The sequence below is a fragment of the Gallus gallus genome, chromosome 34, assembly GCF_016699485.2.
Source record: "Gallus gallus isolate bGalGal1 chromosome 34, bGalGal1.mat.broiler.GRCg7b, whole genome shotgun sequence".
NCBI lineage: Eukaryota > Metazoa > Chordata > Aves > Galliformes > Phasianidae > Gallus > Gallus gallus.
The window spans coordinates 2,202,212-2,227,315 of record NC_052565.1 but is presented as its reverse complement, the minus strand read 5'-3'; the positions used below and the strand labels follow the sequence as shown (position 1 = coordinate 2,227,315).

The following is a 25,104-nucleotide window of genomic DNA, read 5'->3' as shown; positions in this document are numbered from 1 at the left end:
CTCCTCCCCTCTGCTCTGCGCTGGGGAGGTTTTGGGATTCTGTGACAAATCACTCCGGGCTCCTTTGGGGTCACCCAGACCTCGAATTTTGGCATGATGCTCTGCCTGTGCTCCTTTCCTGGTGACTCAGGCTGGGTCTGAGCTGTAGAGGTTCTACCACCATCTAACTTCACTGCATGAACTTTCTCAACGTGCTTAGTTGTATTTTTAGATGCTGTGTCGTACAATGCAATTAGTCACCCCCCCCTCCCAGCCAGATGGTCCACGGTGACACAGGAGCTTCTTTTTTTAATCCCACGCTTTCCATTGGCGTGAGCATGCCTCTGCTTCCCAAATAACCTTAAGTATAGGGTGTTTGTTTTAGCTGCAGAGTGGGTGGTGTTATTGTTTTCCCCAGGTCCGCTCACCGGGGCTGCAGTGGTGTCATTTCTGGAAAGGAACGGCGGATTGGTGGCAGTTTCCTGTAAGGAGAAATTGGAAAAATCAAGGCTGGATTGGAAAATCAAGCAGAATTAAGCCTGCTTTATTTCTTGCTGCTGGTTGCCTGCGTCGGGCTGGGGGGTCAGTGCATCCTTCTGTGGCTCTTGGTGGCTCTTGGCTGGGAGAATGCGATGCCACCGCTTCCCAGTGGGAACCAAACTTTGAAACTGCAGCTGGAAAGCAGATTGGGGTGGGAAATGTTCAGTTGTTGGGTTTTCTAACGAAGGATACTGGGCTGTGGGGAGGGAAAGGGGGACACGGGCATCCTGGGCACGTACAACCATTCGCACACTCCGGTATCAGAAACATTACGACCACAGGACCCAAAAGCAATCAGGATCCCACGGGACACAGGAGGGGGAATGCAATGCCTCTAATGGGAAATGTGGTGAAATATTTACATTCCCTCCTTCAATAAAAATATATCTCTTGAAGGAAGGAAGCTGCACTTGTGCGCAATCCCCCCCACTGCTCCCCATCCCCAGGGGAAGGGGTTCACCTCCCCACAACCCACAGCAGGAACACACCTGCGCTTCCAGCGAGGGTAGGAAACTGCTAATGGCTCTGTTAATTAATAGCTGACCCTTTGTTTACATCTCCCATTAATGGAAGATAAATGTTTTCCTTATCCCGGACATGAGCTCAAGGAGTCTGAAGCTGGGACACGGAGCAAAGGGCGTTTCCAATCAATTAATAACATCAGAGCATTATCGCCAGCAGAGCGTTATGCGTGGGAGATGAGAGCAGTGTCTTGGGCAGGGGATTTGGGAAGGGGCTTTTGACTTTAGGATTTGCCACTGAAAATAAGGCAGGGAGCAGCAGAAGGGGGTAACAGCGCAGTCCCTGCAGCGGGGTGAGCCTTGGCTGTGATTTAAGGATCTTTTAGGGCTTGGGTTCCCTTGAAAACACTGCACGTGGGGGTCGTGGAGGATATGAAGCTCCTGAACCATTCGGGGAAAAGCAGTGTTTCAGGTGTTTGCCAACACTTCTGCAAAATGCCCATTGGAGGGGGAAGTGTCTGCTACCCCCCTGTGCTTCTGACCACTTTCCGCTGGGGAAATGGGGCCTCTGGAGGGGACTGGTCCTGTCCCTGGGGGATGCAGGGGGGCATTGGGGGGTAGCAAGTTGAGGGGAGGAAGCTGAAGGGGGCCAGGAAGGAGCAGGAAGCTGGGTGTGAGGATGGAGGGCCAATGGGGGGTGAGGATGGAAGGGAGGGGGCCTGGGGGTCATTCTGGGGGGAGCTTGGAGGATGCTGGAGGGGAAGCAGGGTGATACTGGAAAGGGAGTTATGATGGTGGGGAGTCAGGGAGTGATACAGGAGGGGAATTTTGGTGATGCTGGAGGTGGGAGTGATGCTGGAGGGGAATTGGGGGTGATGCTGTGGGGGTGATGCTGGAGGTGGGGGTGATGCTGGAGGGGAATTGGGGGTGACGCTGTGGGGATGATGCTGGGAAGGGGGTAATGCTGGGGTGGAATTGTAGTGATACTGGAGAGGGTTAGTGATGCTGGAGGTGGAGGCGATGCTACAGAGGGGGCGATGCTGGGGGCAGAATTGGGGGTGATGCTGGAGAGGAAGTGGTGCTGGGGGGGAATTGAGGGTGATGCTGCAGAGGGGATGATGCTGGGGGGGGTGATGCTTTACAGGTGAAGCTGGAAGGAGGGGGGGTGGGTGCTGTCTGAGTGCTGCGGGGCTGCTGCTGAGAGGGTGGGGGGCAGGAAGGGAATTGTTGGGGGCAGCACAGAGATGCGGGGGTGATGATGGTGGGGGCCTCGGGGGCCGATGCTGGGGAGCATCGTGGCCGCGCCGAAGGGGATCTATGCGGGGGGACCCCGGGAGGAGGAGGGGAGGCTGTCAGCGGACCGGGCCTCGCTGCGCTGCCCCCCAGTGTCCCCCCAGTGTCCCCCTCAACGGGCTCTGCCTCCTTCCCCCGCCCCCTCCCGGCTCTGGGCGGGGTCTGTCCCCGCTCCGGAGATGGTGGAGCCGATGTGAGCGGATCGGGGTGCAGAGCGGCTGCGGCCCCCCCTGGCCCCGAGCCCCGGGGGGAGCCCGGCCCCCCCCCCCCAGCCCAGCCATGCCCGCGGGCAGCACCGAGCCCGATGGCATCCTCAGCTATCAGGTGGGGGGTGCGCGGGGGGGGTACCCGGTGCGGCCGGAGGATGCTCCGTGGCTGCTCACTGCGGCATTTCCAGCGGCGGAGGAGGGGGGGGGGGTACGGGATAGGGGGCATGCAGGGCGTCTGCTGGGTTGGGGGCAAAGTATCTGCCAACAGGGGTGTGTGATTGGTCTGCAGTGGGGGTGCAACGTGTTTGCAAGGGATGGGGAGAGCATCTGTAAAATGAGGCATAAGGAATGAATGGAGGGGGGGGGGGGTCAGGCTTTGTAATGGGGGTGCAGAAAGGAGGCAGCTGTAAGGCCGAGGGTTGAAGGTAGGGGGGCAGGGGGGGATGCACAAGGTGGGTGCAAAGAGAGGTGGAAGGTGCCTGTCTGGGAGGGGCACAAAGGACATACGGGGGTGTCCCTGGCTGGTGGCACCTCCCTGGGCCCCCCCCGTCCCCTCCACACCTGGACGTGTCCCCTTTGTGTGGCCACAGCCCACCGGAGCAGGGACAAAGGCCTCACAACACACAGTCCCGGGAGGGGTTGGATGCAGCAGGGAGCAGCAGGGAGGTCCCCCCCCATTTTAGCACCATCTTATCTGGGCTGCCCCAGGGAGCACCTCCTGGCCCTGCTGCACCCATCTACTGAGCATCTGTGGGACCCAGCACCCCATGGCACCTGGCACCTCCCGTGGAACCCCATGCAACCCATCAAACCCCATCGACCCCATAGAACCCCATTCATTTGACCCTGCACCTCAGGGAAGCCTGCGCCCCTCATTGGACAGCATACCTCCATTGGACCCTGCGCCCTCTGTGGGATCCTGCATCCCATGGTACCCCCTGCATCCCTCACAGGACCCTATGCACCCCTCACGGGACACCATGCACCCCCCATGGGACCCTATGCATCCTCTGTGGGACTCCATGAACCCCCAGTGAGACCCCATATGACCATTGGACCCTGCTTCCTCCATAGGATCCTGCACCTCATCTGACCCCCTGTGCCCTCCATGGGACCACATGCATCCATTGGTCCCCATATCCTTCATGGGACTCCATGAACCCCATGGGATCCTACACTGTCTATGGGACTCCGCGCACCCATGAGACCCCACAGCACATCTGGAGGAGCTGCCCTCAGTGCCAGATGTGGGTGTGGGAATGAATTCACCTTCCCTGAAGTGGGGGGAGATAAGGATGGAGGGATGGGGATGGAGCAGGGACTGCTTCCAAACCTCCTCTGCCTCCTTCCCAGACCGGCTCCGTGCAGGCAGCTGTCCTCATCCCATAAGAACCCCAAGATCAGACTTGTTAATTCCATTTGGGTGCAATTATTCCCATCCCATTGGCTCACGGACCCTCACAGACCCCGTGCTCCCATCTCTGCTTGTGTGGGGTGGGACAGTGGGGATGGGGCTCACGCAGTGCTTTTTTAACTGGGGAAGCTGCACTGAGGCAGGGAAACTGAGGCAGGGAAAGTGAGGCAGGGCACCCACGAATCCCTATTGCAACATGAAAATAACAGAGAAGTTTTTGCTCAGCAAACAGCAGTGTGGAACAGCTCCTGCTGCTCCAGGGCTACAAACAAACCCGTGAAGCTCGGAGTCCCCTTCCCCTGATTGTGACAATTGGATGTTTTCTGTGAAACCATGAAATCTTCCCATTTCCCCAGAGAAACGACCACTCGGGGTCTGTGCCCAAAGGGATGGAGTGTGTTCTCAGGGCCATTTACTTTGATGGCACCATTACACGACGCTTCCAAGGGGAATCAGACCCCGGTCAGACTGTGGCTTTGGCACAGGGAGGTGCCCCCATGTCCGTTTGCTGCAGTTGCACCGAATGCTAAATAATACAAAAGCAGCAGGATTGGAGCTGGGATCCCGATGGGATTTGCACTGAGCGGAGCTCGGTGTCGGCTTCCCTCACCGTGTTGTCTTACAGCTGCCTCACCTTTCAGGGCCGGCGCTTCACCTCCGTTCTGAGTTCATTGCAGGAGGGGAATGTGCAGCACGGGGGGATGAGCTCAGATCGGGACGTAACACAGGGCTGTGGAGAGATGGGGAAGAGAGGAGGTGGTCACCCAGAGGGATCCCCCATTCCTGTGCTCCGTGAGGGTTCTGGGCAGTGGTTTCACCAATGTGGGGTGCAGAGCTGCAGGGTATGGGGATAAGAAACCTTTGCACGGAGCTCCGTTTTGCTGCATCCTCACCTGGGAGGATGTTCTGCTGATTGGAAATGGGCTGCTTGCTTTTAAAGTTGGGAAGAAGCTTTTTTAATCCTTCACCACCTTCAGGCCCGTGTTAGGGCTCAGTTTGACTAATAAGGATCCGGGGCTAATTGAAGTCGTGCCGAAGCGACACCTTCTTGAAATGCTGCTGTTCTCATGGGAAATTGCCACAAAACCCAATGCCATCCCATAACATCGGTTTTCCCAACAGTTTGCACGTCAGCAGCTCAGATTTTAAATGCCCAGATGACCTCCAGCCGCTCCATTTTTCAGCCCCATTAACAGATGGGCTCCAACCAGGAGCACTTTGGGCACCGCCGCCCTTGGCTCAACCGAATCCCTCATCCCAATGGAATTCCAGCAGCATTTTGGCCATGACCTCAGTTCCTGTGGGACGTGGGATGGGAATTTTGCAGCAGCCCCAGGGGTTGGAGGGCATTGGCTGGTGGAAGTGTTGGTGGGGACATCATGGTGGTGGGACCACCATGTTGGTGGGGACATCGCGTTGTTGGGACCATCATTTTGGTGGGACCATCATATTGGTGGGGACATTGTGTTGGTGGGACCATCGTTTTTGTGGGGCCATCGCTGTTGGTGAGACCATCGTATTGATGGGACCATCATGTTGGTGGGAACATCATGTTGGTGGGACCATCGTACTGGTGGGGGCATCATGTTCATGGGACCATCATTTTGATGGGACCCTCACGTTGGTGGGGACACCGTGTTGGTGGGACCATCATTTTGATGGGACTCTCACGTTGGTGGGGACACCGTGTTGGTGGGACCATCATTTTGAGGGGACCATCACGTTGGTGGGGACACCGTGTTGGTGGGACCATCATTTTGATGGGACCCTCACGTTGGTGGGGACACCGTGTTGGTAGGACCATCATTTTGAGGGGACCATCACGTTGGTGGGGACACCGTGTTGGTGGGACCATCATTTTGAGGGGACCCTCACGTTGGTGGGGACACCGTGTTGGTGGGACCATCATTTTGATGGGACCCTCACGTTGGTGGGGACACCGTGTTGGTGGGACCATCATTTTGATGGGACCCTCACGTTGGTGGGGACACCGTGTTGGTGGGGCCATCATTTTGAGGGGACCATCACGTTGGTGGGGACATCGTGTTGGTGGGCATCTCCCAGTTTCGGGGTGCGTGTCTCATGGCTGTGCCCCATGAATTCCGATTCCAGAAAACCCACCCGTGTTTGTGCGGTTGGGACTGGCGGTGTCACTGGGTTCCTCCTGGTGGGGACAGCTCTGCTGGGGGGGGGCAGGATCTACTCAGATGTCCCGGAGGAGCCCGGCTCCATGCAGGACCCAGAGGATCCACCTGCCCCCAAAGGCGATGTCCAACGTGGGGCTGAGCCGGAGCGTGGCTGTGAGATAACCCTTGTGGAGAGGCTGCAGGTAGCATGGCCAGGGCTCCTTGCACCAACACCTGGAGGTGGTGCTTTGGGGAGATGGTTTGTGGTGGGCAGGGTGGTGCTGATTGGTGGTACCCACCGAACGCGCCCAAACTTGCAGGTTGGCAGTGATTTTATTCTGCGCTTTCATCCCGTGTTTTTACTGAGGTTGTTTCATATAAATCCGGGCTGGGGAGAGATGGATTTGCTGCTAAAATGGGCCGGAGGTGGGCAAACATGGGAGCCACGAGCGCTGCTTTGGCCATGGGAGCATCAGCTCAACCCCAAGAGCAGCACTGCTGTCCAACACATCAATCCGGAGAGCAGCAGTGTGGAGAGATCCCCGTTCCCCTTCCCAGCACATAACCACAGAGCCAGGGGTGAGCATCCCCCTGAGCACCTCTGCTGCATCAATTTCGGGTGCAAATCTCCAACAAAAAGTGCACCATTATCATCTGTTTGGACAGCCCCCAAACTTCTGGTGGCTGCGGTGTCCGCGGGGGGTGGTGAATGGGAATTCACAGCTCCCAGCCCTTTGTCATCCCCCTTCGTGAAGGAATAATTCGGAAAGCAGTGGAAACACAACGGTGCTCATTCGGAGGTCGCAGTTTCTCTTTGCATCGGTGGAAGCGCTGCGGTGTTCGTGGATGAATTCCTGTCCATGAGAGGACGTGGATGGTGGCCGTAGATTTTGGGCTTTTGAGGCGCAAATGCTCTCCTGGTGCAGTGATGGTATCTCAGCCCAGGAAGGCATCAGCTCTTCTGCAAGGGGAAAAATCGCATTTTCCATGCAAGGCACCCAGGGCTGCCCATGCCCCGCAGTGCTGGGCATGGACCTTGTAGGTCTCTGCTTGTGGAGTTGGTGATGGCCATGTCCTGTGGCCAAGTGCCACCTAGCGAGCCCTGCAGGGATCTCCATCCAGCGCAGCTGCACTGCATCTTCAGGCATGGAAAAGTGCATTTCCCCCCCGCCCCTCGTCTTGAAATCTCTTTATTTGTTTTGTAGAATCATCAAATGGCTTGGGTTGGAAGGGACCTCAAGGATCATCAGGCTCCAACCCCCCTGATGCAGGCAGGGCCGCCAACCTCCCTATTTAATACCAGACCAAGCTGCCCAGGGCCCCATCCAACCTGGCCTTGAATGCCTCCAGGGATGGACGGGGCATCTACAGCTTCTATTTGTTCTAGAAAGCTGCCAAAGGGCTACAAAAGCAAAGAAGTATGGGTTTTGTCTTTGAGGAGGTCTAACGAATGCTACCCTTTCCTCCTGCAATAAGTACTGGCAGCCTCAATGTCTATAGAAATACAAGAATAAAATGTAACCCTGCTCCTTACCCAACAGGGACCCGACGAAGAGGCGGTGGTGGACCAGGGAGGAACGAGCAACGTTGTCAATATCCACTATGAGAAGGAGGAGCTGGAAGGTGAGAGGTTGGGCCGGATGGTCTTTTCTCAGCTGAATGATTCTGCTAGGCTATAGCAGAACCTGCTGTGCCTGTTAACCAAGAAACACGCTTCCTTTCACAGTGTTCATGGTATATATTTTTTTTAAATGGAGGAGGGCAGGGTGGATCCCAGAACAAGAGGGGCTGGAAGGAACCTTTGGGTTCCTCCTGCTCAGACAGAACTCTCTGGGCTGCAGCCTGTGCTCAGTACCCCTTACCCTGGCTCTGGGCAGCACCAAGCAGATCTCAGCCCCATCCTCCTGGGTTCCCCCTTTAGACATTGATCAGCACTGCTCAGACCCCCCCCCCCCTCCCCTTTTCTCCTCCAGGGGAGCAGCCCTGGGGCTCTCAGCCTGTCCCCATCAGGAGGGGCTCCAGGCCCCAAGCAGCTCTCCACCCTCCATGGGGCTCTTTCCAGCAGTTCTCTGCCCTGAACTGGGAGCCCAGTGCTCCAAATGGGGTCTCCCCAGTGCTCCAAATGGGGTCTCCCCAGTGCAGAGCAGAGCAGGGAGCACCTCCCTCACCCTGCTGCCTGTGCTCTATGCAGTGCCCCACAGGGAACCATTGGCCACCAGGGCACACTGCTGGCTCATGGTCACCCTGTTGGTCAACTGCTGGTCAACCTGTTGGCCACCATTGACCGTCTTGGCCACCAGGGCACACTGCTGGCTCATGGTCACCCCGTTGGTCAACTGCTGGTCAACCTGTTGGCCACCATTGACCGTCTTGGCCACCAGGGCACACTGCTGGCTCACAGCCACCTTGTTGGCCACCAGGACCCCCAGGTCCTTCTCTGCAGAGCTCCTTTCCAGCAGCTCAGCCCCCGACCTGCACTGATGCGTGCCCTTATTCCTCCCCAGGTGGAGGACATGATTTTTCCCTTGGTGAACCCATGCTGACTGCCTCTGACAACCTCCTTTTCTTCCACCATCACAGCTCCCTTTCTCAGTGAGGCTGCTCCTGACTGGATGAGAATTGCAGACAGGGCTTCAATTCTTTGTTTTCTTATTGTTCTGGAGCTCATCATCATGAGAGTGACCTGATCATCTCTCACCACCTTGTCCCATACAGAGATTTTAAATACAAACCCCTTCCATAACGAGCAATTCTGAGCGTTGTCCAGGCAAAGCTTGAGTTGGAGAAGAGATTCAATGCTGCAGGGCACTTTTAAAGAACCAAGAGCCATGGCTTTTTGTTGTTGTGTTGTAGCAAAACTCGAGTAAAATAAGCCAACTGTTTCATGGTGCTGCTCTCCCACAGGACACCGGACCCTGTATGTGGGTGTGCAGATGCCCCTGGTGAGGCAGAGCCATCGGCACCACCGGCCCCGCAGCCAGAAGCATCGGAAGCGTGAGAGGGCAAAGGAGGCAGCCCCCGAAGAGCAGGGCTACCACTGTGAGTCCTGGGGATGAGGAGCTTTGGGGCAGGGGGGGAGGTTCCAGGGGTGGAACCCCTGGGTGAGGTCTGTGGGGTGGCCTCGAAGGCTATAGCTGCTATTTGGGGTGAAAATTGCGTTACTGAGCAAGGGTCTCTATTTGCAGAGCTGGAGCTGGGGAGCTGTGGGTCTGTAGGGATGTGGTTATTGGGCACGGTGGGGGTGGGTTGATGGTTGGACTCGATGATCCTGGAGGTCTTTTCCATCCATCATGATTCTGTGATTCTTGTATTGATGGAGCATGGTGGGGGGGTGGGTTGGTGGTTGGACTTGGTGATCTTATAGAAGCCTTTTCCAACCTTTATGATTCTATGATTCTATGATTCTCATGCAGATTTGATGCCTGGCCGGCTGCTATTTTGGGGGAAAATTGCATTATTTAGAGCAAGAGCCTCTGTTTGCAAACTGTTTTTGGGATTTGTTTTTTTTTCCAGACAATTAAATACATAGGCTCATCTTCAGGAGTCTATCTTTATGTGGGAAAGCCGCATTTGTTGGAGGATGTAGAATAGATTGGAGGAGACTGGGAGGGACTGGAGGAGGGAAAGAATTCTTTTCCAAAGGAGTGGTGATGCATTGGCACAGGCTGCCCAGGGAAGTGGTGGGATCACCATGCCCAGAGTTGTTCAAGAACCATGGGGATGTGACACCTGGGGATGTGGTCAGTGGGCATGGAGGGATGGGTTGGGGTCAGACTGGGTGATCTCAGAGGTCTCTTCCAACCTTAATGGTTCTGATTCTATGATTCTGTTTAGGGAAATGGTTAGCGGGCACGGTGGGGATGGGCTGATGGTTGCGCTTGGTGATCTTAGAGGTCTTTTCCAACTCAAGCTTTGCCTTTAATGGATGTTTATGGCTGACCTGGTCCCAGCATGGTGCATGGGGCATTTGGGCCCTGTGCTTCTCCCACAGACACGCCGTCCCAGCGGGTGCAGTTCATCCTCAGCACCGAGGAGGACGAGCAGCACGTCCCTCATGATCTGTTCACCGAACTGGATGAGATCCATGTGAAAGAGGGTGAAGGCACAGAGTGGAAGGAGACAGCGAGGTAAATGGCAGCTCCTCCTACAGCCCTGCAGCAGGGCTGTCTGCAGTGCCATGGGGCTGACCCCGAGCGGTGCCCGCAGGTGGCTGAAGTTCGAGGAGGACGTGGAAGATGGCGGCGAGCGCTGGAGCAAACCCTACGTGGCCACACTCTCCTTGCACAGCCTCTTTGAGCTGAGGAACTGCATCATCAAAGGCACAGTGCTGCTGGATATGTGTGCCAACAGCACCGAGGAGATCGCAGGTACCGCTTGGTGTTGGGGTAGGATCTTGCGCTGCAAACCTTACCCCCATCACATCCTATCTTCCAGAAATCCCACTGCATTTTTGTGTTTCAAAGATTTGTTGGGGTTTGCTTTGGCCTGGCAGCAGGCTGAACGTTTTCTTGCAACACTTCTGAGAGCCATTTGTGGGTCTGGAGGAACAACTTAGAGAATATTTTCCATCCAAAAAAGGCGTTTGCAATCAGGGCTGAGCAGTCTGCTCGTGGAAACATGGAGTTTGCATAGAGCTGAACCTCTTAGAAATGAACACAGCCTGCAAAAGGGCTGAGCCTCGTTAAATAAATTAGTTATTACCAGCTATTTCCTCGCATTCTTTTTTTCCCTTTTGCCTTAACACTCAGGATTTGGGAGCTTTGAAGGCAGAGTTTATCTGGCAGATGACCAGGCAGTGCGTTTCGGGGTGAGGGAAGGGGGAAGATAATAGAAGTTAATTGGAAAAGTAGCTTTGGAGGAATGGTGGTTGACTGGTGGTCTCCATTCAGCCCTTTCAGGAGGCGGTGGAGTCACAGCCATTCTCAGCAAATTGCAGTCATTTGGTGGAGGGAACTCACGGAAGGTCTGTGCTGTGGGTTGCTTATAATTTGATTAGATACGTGGAGTAATACTGAAAGACCAGACCAGGCGAGGAAATTGCATTATTTAGAAGGAGAAATAATTATCATAGTTGAGCAATGAATGAGCACTTTGATGCTGTTTTCTTCAGCAAAAGAAAATTCTTGCTTTTGTTGCAAAAGCTCAATTGCATTAAAATGTCTCATGGAGTAAAGCTGTGCCCGTGCTGAGCTGTGCTGCATTCCTCTTGGGTTCTGCAGGGGTTCTCCTCTCACATCCCTTTACCACCCTCAGATATGATCCTGGACCAGCAGAACCACTCCAGTGAGTTTGATCAGAGCACGCGGGAGAAGGTCCGGGAGGTCCTTCTCAAGAAGCACCACCACCAGAATGAGAAGAAGAGAAACAACCTCCTCCCCATCGTCCTCTCCTTCGCTGACAAGCCAGGTGAAGGGTCCTATAGGGCCAAGCACTGGGTGCAGGTTCCTGTAGGGTTTGACACCAGGTGAAGGTTCTTGTCAGGTCTGGCCCCGTTGAACTCGCCCTGCACAAGGATATGTGTCCCAATTGCTCCTTGTGTGTCTTTCTGAGTCTTTCTTTCTCCTCCCAGCCCAAACGCTCATCCCCCATCCTTCTCCCACCACCATAGAAGCTAAAAATGGGGTGAGCCATGACACCAGCCCCATGGATTTAAGCAAGGTGAGATCCTGTAGCTTTCTTAGGCCTTTAGGGCTGGTTTTGCTCTTACAAAATGCATCTACAGCAGAGTGCTGTGGGCTTTCACTCTGGGGTAAGAGCCTGAAAATCCCTTTATTTGTTGTGCACAGGCAGAGCTGCACTTCATGAAGAAAATTCCCACCGGGGCTGAAGCAGCAAATGTGCTGGTGGGAGAGTTGGATTTCCTTCAGCAGCCCATCATGGCCTTTGCCCGCCTCAGCCCGGCCGTCCTCCTCTCGGGCATGACAGAAGTCCCCATCCCAACCAGGTCTGAGGGAGAAGCACAAAGTTTTCCTTTAAAAATGATGACAAAAACCAACATCTAAATTCATCCAAGAGAATGAGGCCAGCAGGAGCAAGTCTACAAGCGCATTTCTCACTCTCTGCCTTCATTGCTCCCTTCCCTGCTATGGTTTCTAAAGGCACTGTCCAATTGTAGTGACCATCAACCCCAACATTATAAAATGCATTGGCCAACTGTAATGAGCATCAACCCTAAAATTAAAAACTGCCTTGTCCAACTCTAATGAAACTCAGCCTGAGTAGTCAGTTGGCAAAGGTGATTGGTTTGATGAGTTTAAAATCCATCACCTGCGTGCCCTGTCTCAGGTTGTGCTCTGGGCTGGGAGCTGCTGGGATTCCTTTGGGCACTCCCTAAGCAAGGACCTGTTCTTCTCTCCTGTTTTGTTTTTCTCACTCAGGTTTCTGTTTGTGTTGTTGGGACCAGAAGGAAAAGCCCATCAGTACCACGAGATCGGCAGGTCCATGGCCACGCTCATGACGGATGAGGTGTGATGAGATAATTGAGACCTCGGGGTCATTTTTGGCTTTCTTCCTCTCTCCCCATCTCCACCGCAGTGAGGATTTTGGACCGCCTCCACTGTAGCAAGGAAGCAGATTTGGAGAGCTGCAAGCTCCAGAAAACCCACCCTCTTTTTGCACCCAAAGCCCACACTTGGGGTCTGCATTGCCCCGTATAGTGGGCATGGTGGAGATGAGCTGGCAATTAGACTGGATGACCGTAGTGGTCTTTTCTAACCTTAATTATTCTATGATTCTGTGATTCTATCCCAGAACCCACATTCCCACCCTGGTTACAATCCTGCACCTCATCCTGCTCCCCAGAATCCCCAACATATGAAACCTCTTTAAGCTGATTGAAGGATGGGAGGAGATGACCCCAAATCCCACGATGCACAGAATTTTCCTTTTGGGGAATCTTGGGGAAAACTCTTTTGCATTTAGCTGGGAGTTTATTATGCTGGTTAGGACACCAGTGCCGCGTTGTCCCCTCACCACTTGTCCCCTACCTGCAGGTTTTTCATGACGTTGCCTACAAAGCCAAGGACCGGGCCGACCTGGTGGCTGGCATCGATGAGTTCCTTGACCAAGTCACGGTGCTGCCACCGGGAGAGTGGGACCCATCGATCCGCATCGAGCCCCCCAAAAACGTCCCTTCGCAGGTAGGTGCTGCCATGGAGGGAGGTGCGAGGGGGTGGGTGGGGGGCTTATGAATAAATCCATCTCTCTGTCCTATGGCTGTTTGTACAGAAAAAAAGGAAGATGCCCGGAGCTCTGGATGACAATGCTTCTCACAGAAAGCCTGAAAAGCACAGTGGCCCTGAACTGGAGAGGACGGGAAGGTGGGAGGTTCAATTTTCTTATTTAGAGTAAAAGGGGAGATTTGGGTGAGATGTGGGGTGGAAATTCTTTACCCAGAGGGCAGTGAGACCACTGCTGCCCACAGAAATGTGGGTGCCCCATCCCTGGAGATGCTCAAGGATATAGATGGGGTTCTGGGCAGTTGATGGAGGGGTGGGACCAGCCCAGGGCAGGGGGTGGAGCTGGAGGGGCTTTGAGGACCCTTCTAACTCAACCATCCTATGGTTCTGTGATCTTGAAGGACCTTTACAACTCAACCATTCTGTGGTTCTATGATCTTTAAGATCCCTTACAACTCAGTCATCCTATGACTCTATGATCTTGAAGGACCCTTCCAACCTAACCACCCTGTGGTTCCATGATCTCAAAGAACTCTTCCAACCCAACCATTCTGTGGTTCTGTGATCTTTGAGGTCCCTTCCAAACCAAGCCATATTGTGGTTTTATGGCTTCATAATGATGGGGTCTCAGGTTAGCTCCTTTTCATTGTTGGAGGGCTTTTTTTGTGTGTAAAATGGAAGAAGGACACTGCTTTTTAGCTATGAAAGCTGCTCTATGCCCATGGTTGCACAGAATTCTCTGTTCTGCCAGCACTGTCTGTTTTCCTGTCCCTCCTCCAGGCTCTTTGGAGGTTTGATCCTGGATGTGAAGCGGAAAGCGCCGTGGTTCTGGAGCGACTTTCGGGATGCGCTGAGTCTGCAGTGCCTGGCATCCTTCCTCTTCCTCTACTGCGCCTGCATGTCCCCTGTCATCACCTTCGGGGGGCTGCTGGGGGAGGCGACTGATGGCCACATAGTGAGTGTGGGGTGATGGGGGGCTGTGCATGGCCGTGGCACTATGGGGCATGGCTTGGCAACGGGACTTGTTGGGTTGGCAGTTGGGCTTGATGACCTTATACGTCCTTTCCAACCTAAATGACCCTTTGTTTCTGTCTGCTATTTCTATATTCCTATTTTCAATTGCAAATTTTCTTTTTTTTTTTTTTTTTTTTAACACTAATGCTTTTCTCACCTGGTTTCTCACTTTGCTTTTATCCACAAACGCTTTACCCACGTGATTTAATTGCTCCTCTATTCCCTGGGCAGAGCGCCATGGAGTCACTGCTGGGCGCGTCCATGACTGGCGTTGTGTATTCCCTCTTTGCTGGCCAACCTCTCACCATCCTTGGCAGCACTGGCCCTGTTCTCGTGTTCGAGAAGATCCTCTACAAGTTCTGCAAGTAAGGCTGGCTGCATGGAGCCTTCTGAACGCTGAGAAGAGATTTTTTTTTTCTGTTATTTTCCTTAATGGCAGCTGTAAGATTGGAGTTGATTGGAGTTGGCTTCTGTGGCACGCGCCTTGTGCATTGCATGTTCCTACCTCCAGGATGCAAGGCTTTGTGCAGGGCTTGTAGGGGTAAGGCAAAACAGGAGGAGGAGAAATCACATATATAGAGATGTCCAAGATGGGATGCATGCAGGAAAGGAGACAAATCACTCTGTTTTGGGAGCATGAAGGAAGATTTGCTTTGCTCTCAGCACAAAACCAAGCTTTTTTTCCAAAAGCAGAAATACATTTTGCCCCAAACAGCCAAACAGTTCTCCCTTCTGCTGAAATATTTTGAGATTTGATGATATTGCTGAGAAAGTAGGAGCTTTTCATGCAAAATGCATACTTTCTGTGACAGCCATTGCTGTGATGGCTGTGATGACAGTGATTAGCCACCCTTGCTGCAATTAATCACTCACATCATTCAGGTAGCAGATGCTGGGTGCCCAACCAGAGGTTTTTGGTGTTGGCATAGGGTGATGGGCAAGCACAGTGTGCTCCCCTACAAAGACCTGACCTCAATTAGCCTCTGAGATATTAACAGCGCATCACTGTTAAATAATGCTAATTACCTAATTGGCCTCTCCACCCGTGGGCCCACACCCTGCAGCCCCGCGGCTGTCTGTAGTACATGCAAACTGCATTCCTTGGCACATTCCTACGTCTCTCTGGATTTTCCCTGAAGGAAAACCCATTGGGTTCCCCTCCCATCGCAGGGACTACGCGCTCTCCTACCTGTCCCTGCGGACGTGCATTGGGCTGTGGACTGCCTTCCTCTGCATGGTGCTGGTGGCCACGGACGCCAGCTGCCTGGTCTGCTACATCACCCGCTTCACCGAGGAAGCCTTCGCTGCCCTCATCTGCATCATCTTCATCTACGAGGCTCTGGAGAAGCTCATCTGCCTGGGAGAGACCTACCCAGTGCACATGCACAGCCAGCTTGACTTCCTCACCCTCTACTAGTGGGTTTTTTCCCCTAAAACACCCCGTTGGCAGCACCTTAGGGCTGCACCTCCATTGCTCCTCCTTCCTTTCCCTTTGGTTATCTCCTCCCAGCTGTAAGTGTGAGGCTCCCACCCATCCCACCAACGAAACGCTGCACTTCTGGCAGAGCAATGAGATCAACCCTGCAGCCATCGCCTGGGAAAACCTCACCGTATCTGTAAGTGCCCATTGGTGTCAACACTGTGCCAAAGCCCTTTGGGTGATGTTGTGCTTCAAACTGATGTGAAAAATCACTGCTGAAATGCAGTGTGTGTGGTTCCCACCCACGGTCCTGGGAAGGAGTGCACCATATTCCCAGCCCTGTGGTGATGGCTGTCACCTACAGCTGTGCTGCAGGATGGTATTTCTGGCTGGGAGTGAGGTCGGTGAGCACTGGAGGAGTTGGAGGTCTTAAGTTCATGCCTGAAGGTGGTAATTGGTTCTTTAATTGGTCCTCAGTAACTTCAGGGCTAGTTCTTAGTCAGTGCTGTCTGCACCTACATGCATAAGTCTTAGTGTCTGAGCGTGCATATATCTGCATATCTGAGTGTGCACACATTCCGTGTGTCTGATGCATCCCAGGGATGAGCCCTGGGAGGTGATGCTTTGTCTCTCCTTTCCTACCATGGTGGTCACCGCCCTCCTTCCCTGTTCTCCCTTTATTCTGCCCCCAAGAGGTTCCAGAATCCCCTTTGGGTGTCTCATTCCCCTGTGGTGCCTTCAGCCATGGCTGCATGCAGTCCAAGTGGAGAACGTGCCATGGCTCTGTGCCCCATCACAGCCCACTTCTCCCTCTCCCCTTTGCTGATGTGTCACTCGTTAAGCTCCCGCTGCTCCTCAGATATAAATCTCCCATGACAGCAGCAGGCACAAAGTCATGGATCTTGGACCAAGCCCCCAGCCCTGCCCCAGTTACCCAGCGTTTCCTTTGAGCACGTGCACCGCTTTTGTGTCCTCATGCTCTGTTTCTCCAGGAATGTCGACATTTGCATGGAGAATTTCATGGACCTGCCTGTGGACACGATGGCCCCTACACACCCAATGTCCTCTTCTGGTCCTGCATCCTCTTCTTCTCCACCTTTGTCCTCTCGAGCTCATTGAAGATGTTTAAAACCAGCCGCTACTTCCCAACCAGAGTAGGTAGAAGGCAGGGGCCAGCAGCAGGCCCTGCACTCATTGCCCCAAATACTGGAGCATTTGCCACCACTGGGTCAAGAACTGCTGATGGAAGAGGCCATGATCTTGAAGGCCACGATCTCCATTGACTTGGATGGGATTTCCATTGATTTGGATGGGATCTCTATTGGCTCAGATGGGATCTCCATTGACTTGGATGGGATCTCCATTGACTTGGATGGGATCTCCATCAGTTTGGATGGGATCTCCATCAGCTTAGATGGGATCTCCATTTGTTAGGATGGGATCCCCATCTATGTGTTTCCTCACCACGTCTGTGAGTGCAAATGATCTCAGCATTTCCCACCTGCCTTAAGGCCTGTCCCAGAGCAGTGGGAAATGATGACATGATTCTATGAAATAAGATCCTCCAAAGTTATTTTTTTTTCCCCTCACCATTCTTTGCTCAAGGGGAAGGTTGCTTCGAATGAGGAGCTGCCATAGAAGAAGTATTTCTTCCTTATAAGGAACAAATATGCCTCAGTGCCTTATTCCCATTTCAGCAGTCAGAGTGGCTGTAGTGGCAGATATTTATTTCCAAATATTTAATAATGGTTAAAAGAAAAAGAATTGAAACATCCCTTTTCCCCTTAATTAAGCTGTTTTCTTTTCTTTGTGACACCATATCTCACAGGGACAAATGAAGCAGAAGTTTCTAACGAAGGGATTCAGCTCACGTCCCCAGAGTGGTGGGGTTCTGTTAGCCAGCCTTCATGTTGTTCAAATCCCTAACCTTTTTCATCTTGTGCTGCTCCTGTGTTTGCCATGGCCCTTTCTTTCAGCATTGATTTCTTGCCCCCCCCAGGTCCGGTCTACGATAAGTGACTTTGCTGTTTTCCTCACCATCGTCATCATGGTGGTCATTGACTTCCTCATTGGGATCCCATCACCAAAGCTCCACGTCCCCCATATGTTCAAGGTAATGGGGAGCTTTGGCACAGGGTTGGCTTCACCCCATGCCTGTGCTTCTGGGAACATCACCCTGGTGGTAATGGGGCTGGACAGGGCTGAGTCTGGGGAAGGTGCTGGTGGTGTGACCTTCTCCTCTTCCACCTTCAAATGCATCATTTCTCCCTGGAAACATGAAAACGACCCTAAAACTTGATACCAACAGAAGAAATATCTATGGGTGCTTGCAAAGAGGACACCAGTACTGCTGAACCCCATGGCAGAGGGTGATGCAAAGCACTGGGAATGCTCCAAAGTGGAGATGGAGGGGAAAATCCAAGCTGGCAGGTGACGCTGATGCCGGTGCTTTGTCCCAGCCCACCAGGGATGACCGTGGGTGGCTCATGAACCCCATAGGACCCAACCCATGGTGGACGGTGTTGGCCGCACTCATCCCAGCTCTGCTCTGCACCATCCTGATATTCATGGACCAGCAGATCACTGCCGTCATTGTGAACAGGAAGGAGCACAGGCTGAAGGTAAGGGGCTGCGAGAGGAGAATCCATCCCCAACCCCCAACAATGCAAACAGGTTATCTTGTCGACAACGCAGCTCTGCTTGGCAGGATGCTCTTTTGCATTAATGATGTCACAGGGAGCAAAGGAGAGGGCAGTTTGTACAAGCAACCTTTCAGGGGCAGCGAATTAACCTCGTAACCATATGGAGGAGTGTTTTTGTTTTAAAATGTCAGCAGCAAATTTGGGGGAATGAATCGTTTTGACACCGTGCCAGGGAGCTGCCAGTCACATCTCCCGTGCGAGGGGTGGGAGTGTGTTGTAAGAATGGGAAAAAGTCAATGCTTTTTGAAGAGTTAGGAGTTGTGCTGAAAAAAACCCAGTCTGCTTTGTCTGAACTCCTGACAGATTTTAACAGGAAGAACTTTTGCAAACCTGAGCATATCTGTAATTATTTCCAAGTATTTAAACTTTTCAAAGAGTTGACTTGAGCTCCAGCAAGATGCGAGTTCTCCTCATCACTCTCGTGCTGTGGGATGCTCTGTTTCTTGTTCTGCAGAAGGGATGTGGGTACCACCTGGACCTCTTCATGGTGGCTGTGATGCTCGGGGTGTGCTCAGTGATGGGTCTGCCTTGGTTTGTGGCCGCGACCGTCCTCTCCATCACCCACGTGAACAGCCTCAAACTGGAGTCAGGCTGCTCAGCTCCTGGAGAGCAACCCAGATTTTTGGGGATACGAGAGCAGAGGGTCACGGGACTGATGATCTTTGTGCTCATGGGCTGCTCCGTCTTCTTGACCGCTGTGTTAAAGGTAGGAGGAAAACGCAAAGCACCCAACAGCCTGAGGGATTTTTGGAGATTGCACAAAAGTGGTCCCTAGTCCCCTCTCTACAGGTCTGAGGGGCACAGGAGGTGATCGCAAACCTTGAGGTGTGACCCATAATAGCAGCCGGCCCCACTTAGACTTCCCAACCCTTCAGACCCCAGTTGGGCATACTTGAGGGCACCAAGACACATCATTTTTTGGACCCACCTGTGTTTATGGGCTACAATCTCATGCACTCAGACCACTACATCTGCTCTCTTTCCATCATGCAGCAAGTGGACAGGTTGCAATGTGCTCCCCAGTGCCCCAGAGCTGCCATTCCTGGTGGCTTAACATGCTGCAATCATCTTGTGCACATTCCTCCCACAAAGTAATCTCATCTGCAGGCTGAAGGCAGGCACACCACCTCTGCATGTTGCCACAGAAATACGTAGAGCTGTTTTCCTGCCATCGCAGAGTGCAGCATATGGTAGCATGGGTGAAATCACCTATTTTCCTGCAATCTTTCTGGAAAATTGGATTATTCTGGTGAAAAAAAAAACAACAAACAAAACACTCAAAAGTTCTGCCTAAAGCAGAGCATTTCTCACGGGCATGCAGAAAATATCTAATGTGTAAAATTTGACACATCTCCAGCCCTGTGGAAACTGGGAGGCTTTGGGCAGCTTTATGCAGAGTGAAAGGATGAGATTGAAAATGCAATGGCTTTACTTAAAATGATAGCATTCCCTTTTGCAGTTTATACCAATGCCTGTGCTGTACGGCGTCTTTCTCTACATGGGTGTATCGTCGCTCAGAGGAATCCAGGTATGGACTGTTACACCATGCAGATGTTTGCTCCCTGATATTTCATCTTATTGAGAGAAGGGGAAAAAAAGGTCTTGCAGTCAGTAGCAGGAGAAAAGGGAGAAGGCTCTTCAAATGCAAGTGATGGAAATATAGAATCATAGAACGTTGCAAGTTGGAAGGAAACCATAAAGGTCATGAAGCCCAACTTCTTGGTTGGAGGTGGTAGAGGCACGGGGGGGTCTGCAGGGCTGGGAGGACCAGGTGGGTTTGGTGCTCTCTGTGTTAAATTCTCAGTGCTTTGTTACGTGAAAATGGGATAATTTGATGCAAGTGGAAGGAAATATATCCTACTTGTGGAAGTTGTTGCTGGAGGATTCACTAGGCAAGGGAACGCTAATTATAGAATCATGTGGGATAATTGCAATTTGGTGACATCTCTGTGGGGGTTACGTTCCCATAAGAAGAGATCAACAGTTATTGTGGCAGTCCCGATAAATCCCTACAGGTCTCAGTAAGACCACCAATTCCCTGAAGTCCCATGGTGGCGTTTCCCCATTGTTTTGCAGTTCTTTGACCGCCTGAAGCTGTTTGGGATGCCGGCCAAGCACCAGCCTGACTTCATCTACCTGCGGCACGTGCCGCTGCGCAAAGTGCACCTCTTCACCCTGGTGCAGCTCACCTGCCTCGTGCTGCTCTGGGTCATCAAGGTGTCCCGTGCGGCCATCGTCTTCCCCATGATGGTTGGTAGCTCTTAACAAGATGCTTGCGGCATTGGGTGGGGTGTAGTCATGGCACTGGTCTCACCATGTCTTCCCTTTAAGGTCCTTTCCAACCCAACCATCTTATTTTTCTATGATCTTGAAGGTCCCTTCCAACCCAACCGTCTTGTTTTTCTATGATCTTGAAGGTCCCTTCCAACCCAACCATCCCATGGTTCTGTGACCTCTAAGGACCTTTCCAACCCAACCATCCTATGGTTCTATGATCTTGAAGGGCCCTTCCAGCCCAACCATCCTATGTTTCTGTTTCTGAAGGTTTTGGCTCTCGTTTTTGTTCGGAAAGTCCTGGATGTCTGCTTCTCGAAGCGAGAGCTCAGCTGGCTGGATGACCTCATGCCAGAAAGCAAGAAGAAGAAGTTGGACGATGCCAAAAATGAAGCCAAAGAAGAAGAGGTAACACTACTGGGTGCCTGGCTGTGGGGCTGTGGAATTTCTACCACAGCCAGTCATTAAATGGTGTGGGGAGGCTGGGACTAGGCAGAAGGAGATCCCAATGGCCTGGATCCCACATCACAACCATTTTTTTTTTACCCTAAATTATCACTCGAACAGACATACAATAAGCTTAACTGTTGAACAATCATACAATTTTAAAATGCCTTCTAAAAGAAAGTTGTTTTATTATTGTCGTTACTTTTATCATTGTGATTGGAAAGATTTGCTCATGATGGGTCTTTAAACCCCCAAAATGTTTGGAGTGAAAGGTTTTCTTCCTGCTCCATCAGTTCTAAAGCTGCCAACGACCAGGAGGGGCAGCATGCAATGGCTGTGTGGGGTTTTTGCTCAAAGACAGGGAGTTGATCTGTCCCTCTGCTGCAGGAGTCTCAGCAGATGATGGAAGCTGCTGCTGCAAACTCAGTCCAGCTGAGCCTGGGGAAGACGAGCTACGTGGGTGTCCCCAAGCAGAACAGCAAGGACAGGTAAAGCCCCACCATGAGCCAGGCATGGTGGGATGTGTTGGGGTTGGACTGGATGATCTTATAGGTCATTTCCAACCTCAATGCTCTATGATTCTATTAAGGGACATGGTGAGTGGGCTTGGTGGGGGTGGGTCAGTGGTTGGACTTGAAGATTCCTGAGGTCTTTTCCAACTGTAATAATTGGTTCTGTGATTGCAGAACTGACCCTTCTGAGATCAACATCTCAGATGAAATGTCAAAGACAACTGTGTGGAAGGCTCTCACCATGAATGCAGAAAAACTCTGAATCCGAGGAGGAAAAAGGTAAAAGGTAATGGTAATGGTGAATGTGACCGTGCTGCTCTGCAAGCCACAGTGCCAAAGAGCTCATCCCCAGCAGCAGGCAGCAAGCACCGGGGGATGTTTAGATTGAAGGATGGATGATTTTAGAGGTTTTTTCCAACCTTAATGATTCTCTTTCCCTCTTTTTCTTTTTTTCCCCCTCAGTTGTCCTCTTTAGGGATCTTGGCTTTGAAGGAGAGGAGCAAGAACGTGACTCAGGGATGAGCCAGCGCAGCTATGTTGGGTGGAGGAAGCAAACACGCACCCTCCCTGGTTCTCTCCTCCAAGTAGCAGGATTCCCATTAAAGCCATTCAAGACGTTTCCAGTTATCCTTGGTGTGCTTCAGGCATTCAGTATCTCTAGACCAGCAATCTGAGGTGCACCTCGCTGTCAGTGGGAGCTCGGTGTTGCTCAGCCTCCGTGTGTACGTGTGTGTGTGCGTGTGTTGTCGCGGTCTGTGGTGGTAGAGGGGCAGCTACCGCTTGGTCATTCAGTGCTATCTAGTTTTTTTTAATATCTAATCCCCCCCTCCCCTCCCCCATTTCCCTTTTTCTGTCCAAATATAAACTCTGAATGTACAAAATAATTTTCTGTTATATTTGACGCATTCTCCACTTCCTTCTTCGTGACTGCCAGATTTTTGTTTCGGTTTGGGGTCCTTGCTTGGATTCGCTCTTCCCTTCTATATCTCTTACTGGTGTGGGAGGGATGTCCTCTGTGGTGGGAAGTGCAGAGAGGAAGGAGAAGTGTTTGTTGCAGTTTTGCCATCATTTGTTTGCTTTGACTCCAGAATCAGCAGGTGCCCACAGAAGGGGTTGGAACTGAGTGATCTTTAAGTACCCTTCCAACTCAACAGTCCTATGGTTCTCTGGTCTTTGCGGTCTCTTCCAACCCAGTCTTCCTATGATTCTGTAGCCTTTAAGATCCTTTCCAACCCAACCATCTTATAGTTCCATGATCTTTGAGGTCCTTTCGAACCCAACCATTCTGAGGTTCTATGATTTTTCAGGACTCTTCCTACCCAAACCATTTTATGGTGCTTTGATTCTAAAAGACAGAAATGCCACCTTCTTGTCCCTGGCTGTAAGCTGATATAAGGAAACTCTTAAAACCCACTGCTTTGAATAAACCATATGGTCACGGGAGCAGCCGGCCACATCCATTGCTTTCCTTGCTTTTACATCCCCAGGATACTCTGCTCATTTTTCTTTGCCTGCCCCCCCCAAGCAAAAAGCCTTCTCTCCCTCAGGGTGGTGTGGACCAGCAGGAAAATAAATGATCTTCAAGGTCCCTTCCAACCCAACCGTTCTATGATTCTATGAAAGCAGGAAGAGGTTTTTCCTTTCTGCTTTCCCTGCTGCCTTGCAGGAAGATGCTGTTGAGCAGGGATGGTACCCATGTGCTCCTCACATTCTGGGAGCCATTGGACTGTGGCCTCACCCCAGAGACAGAGTCTTTTGGGTGGCCGTGGAGTCTGGGAGGAAAGGGAACCCAGAAAGAATCCCAATGAGTTGTTCTGTCCCCATGTGAAGTGGCTCCAGGCTCTTGGAGCTGCTACCGTTGCCTCATCCCATTCGCTGTCCCGTCCGTTGGTTTGACTTTTCCATGCATCAGACAAACGTAGAACACTAATAAATGGGTGGGGGGAAATAACCCTCTGTAAGGATGTCGGTGGTGCATCAGCAAACAGGGCAGAAAATCACAGATTTGGATTTGCAAACTGTGCTTTGGTGGCTGGTGGTTGTAAAGGAATGAGAAAGGGGTTTAGCTCTTAAAGGGGAAAATAAAATAGAGTTGGAGGAAGGAAGAGATTCAAAGCTTGGGTTTGCCCATTGCATGAGAGCAGTGCAGCTCTGACCTTGGAATTATTCACCCTCTGCCTGCAGGATCTCTGCTTTCTGTCTATTTGCCTGTATGTATGAGCAGAAAGTCGGTCCCTACTCCAGTCCCTCCCACCAGGGACTGGGGCCAGGGGGTGGGACTGTTTTCTACATGCACTCAGTGTCCCACAGCTGGCATTGCTCCCTTGGAGGACCAGAAAAGTCCCAGCCCCGAAGGCAAATGTTGTTGGTTCCTTATGTTAAAAGCAAACCAGGCTTCCTCAGAGTACCCTGGCACAGAGTACGCAAACATCTGGATGTCAAATGATTTTTTCCCATGTTTGCAGGCCTAGTCTTTTCTCCTTCATTTTATTTTTAAGTTATTATTTAAAAGGAAGCAGAGTTCTAATTCGTAATTCTTGCAATTGCAGCTGCGGCTCCTGGCGCTGCTGCTCCATTTACTGACCACCAACCCATGGATTGCTCTGTATGAGCGGGCATGGTGAGGCCGGGTTGGGGTTGGTGATCTTAGAGGTCTTTTCCAACCGTAATGACTCCATGATTTGGGGAGGATTTGATGTTTCCATGTAGGGGGCGGGGAGCATCCCAGAGGCATCCCTGGAATCAGCGTGGGATTAAAATCACTTCCTTGCAACGCGCCATGTTGGTTCGGTTGGCAGCAAACTCCATTCCCCCAATGCAGGATGGGTGCTGGGGGTCATCCTCATCTCTGGTGCCTTAAAACAGCTCCTGGGGCCATGCATAAGGGCAGCTCTGTTACATTAGGGGGCTTTGGAAGCACTGGGGGTGCGAGGAGGAGGAGGAGGAGGAGGAGGAGGAGGAAGAGGAAGATGAAGGCTCGCCACCAGCAATGCGAAAAGCAAAGCTCCCCCCTCCCATAGGATAAAATAAAAAGAATCCCAAATGAATCCTATGGAGAGCCCTGTGTAAAGAAGGGTGGGAGGAAAGAGGAAAGTAAGAGGGTAATAAGTTTGGTGCTGGCACTTCTGTTTTCTCCCGGTATATTCTCCCCTCTGCCATTCTACATGTAGAAATAGAGAAATTATTTTTGTTCCGGAGATACTGAAATGAATTTATTTTTGTTGCAAGAGATGATCTAGTTTGGAAACGCTCAGTGTTGTAAATAAAACGGGGAGGAAAAGAAAACATCCGACCAAATCTGTGTTGTCTCCCGGTTCCGCATTTTAATTCATGTATTTTTAAAGGATTTGATTTGTTTAGGGCTCATTCTGTGAAACCCAAATGCCATCACTCTGTGTCGCTGTCTCGTAGTTCCTGTCTCAAATTGTTGCTGCTATTGACCTGTTCCACCATCCCAGCCCCATCTGCTGTGGGTTTTCTCTGTCGTTCACTGACCAGGATGGGAAAATAACCCAATAAAATCTGTTTGTGTCTC

General features: G+C 51.9%; 1 protein-coding gene and 1 long non-coding RNA gene across 6 annotated transcripts; one reads left to right on the top strand and one right to left on the bottom strand.

Moving 5' to 3' along the window:
- Positions 1-507: 507 nt before the first annotated feature.
- LOC121108096 lies at positions 508-6,000 on the bottom strand. Its single transcript, XR_005842415.2, has 3 exons — positions 5,925-6,000; positions 4,531-4,626; positions 508-653 (listed from the first exon to the last, which is right to left on the bottom strand). It is a non-coding gene; the product is annotated as an uncharacterized LOC121108096 (long non-coding RNA).
- On the top strand, positions 2,427-25,104 carry SLC4A8 (solute carrier family 4 member 8). 5 transcript variants are annotated; one of them, XM_040654920.2, is made up of 25 exons: positions 2,427-2,597; positions 7,564-7,645; positions 8,927-9,061; positions 10,014-10,149; positions 10,229-10,389; positions 11,276-11,428; positions 11,592-11,680; positions 11,809-11,966; positions 12,400-12,487; positions 13,015-13,161; positions 13,250-13,341; positions 13,981-14,155; positions 14,446-14,579; positions 15,385-15,630; positions 15,725-15,830; positions 16,627-16,788; positions 17,634-17,747; positions 18,094-18,255; positions 18,791-19,042; positions 19,796-19,864; positions 20,413-20,586; positions 20,881-21,018; positions 21,445-21,545; positions 21,744-21,848; positions 22,032-25,104. In XM_040654920.2, exons 1-24 carry the CDS (start codon positions 2,553-2,555, stop codon positions 21,829-21,831), a joined length of 3,207 nt encoding a protein of 1,068 aa, XP_040510854.1. In that variant the 5' UTR covers positions 2,427-2,552; the 3' UTR covers positions 21,832-21,848; positions 22,032-25,104. The 5 variants fall into 5 exon arrangements, with proteins under 5 accessions (XP_040510854.1, XP_015155871.1, XP_040510855.1 ...); XM_015300385.4 differs by having other exon boundaries at positions 21,744-21,855; XM_040654921.2 differs by lacking the exon at positions 16,627-16,788 and having other exon boundaries at positions 2,440-2,597.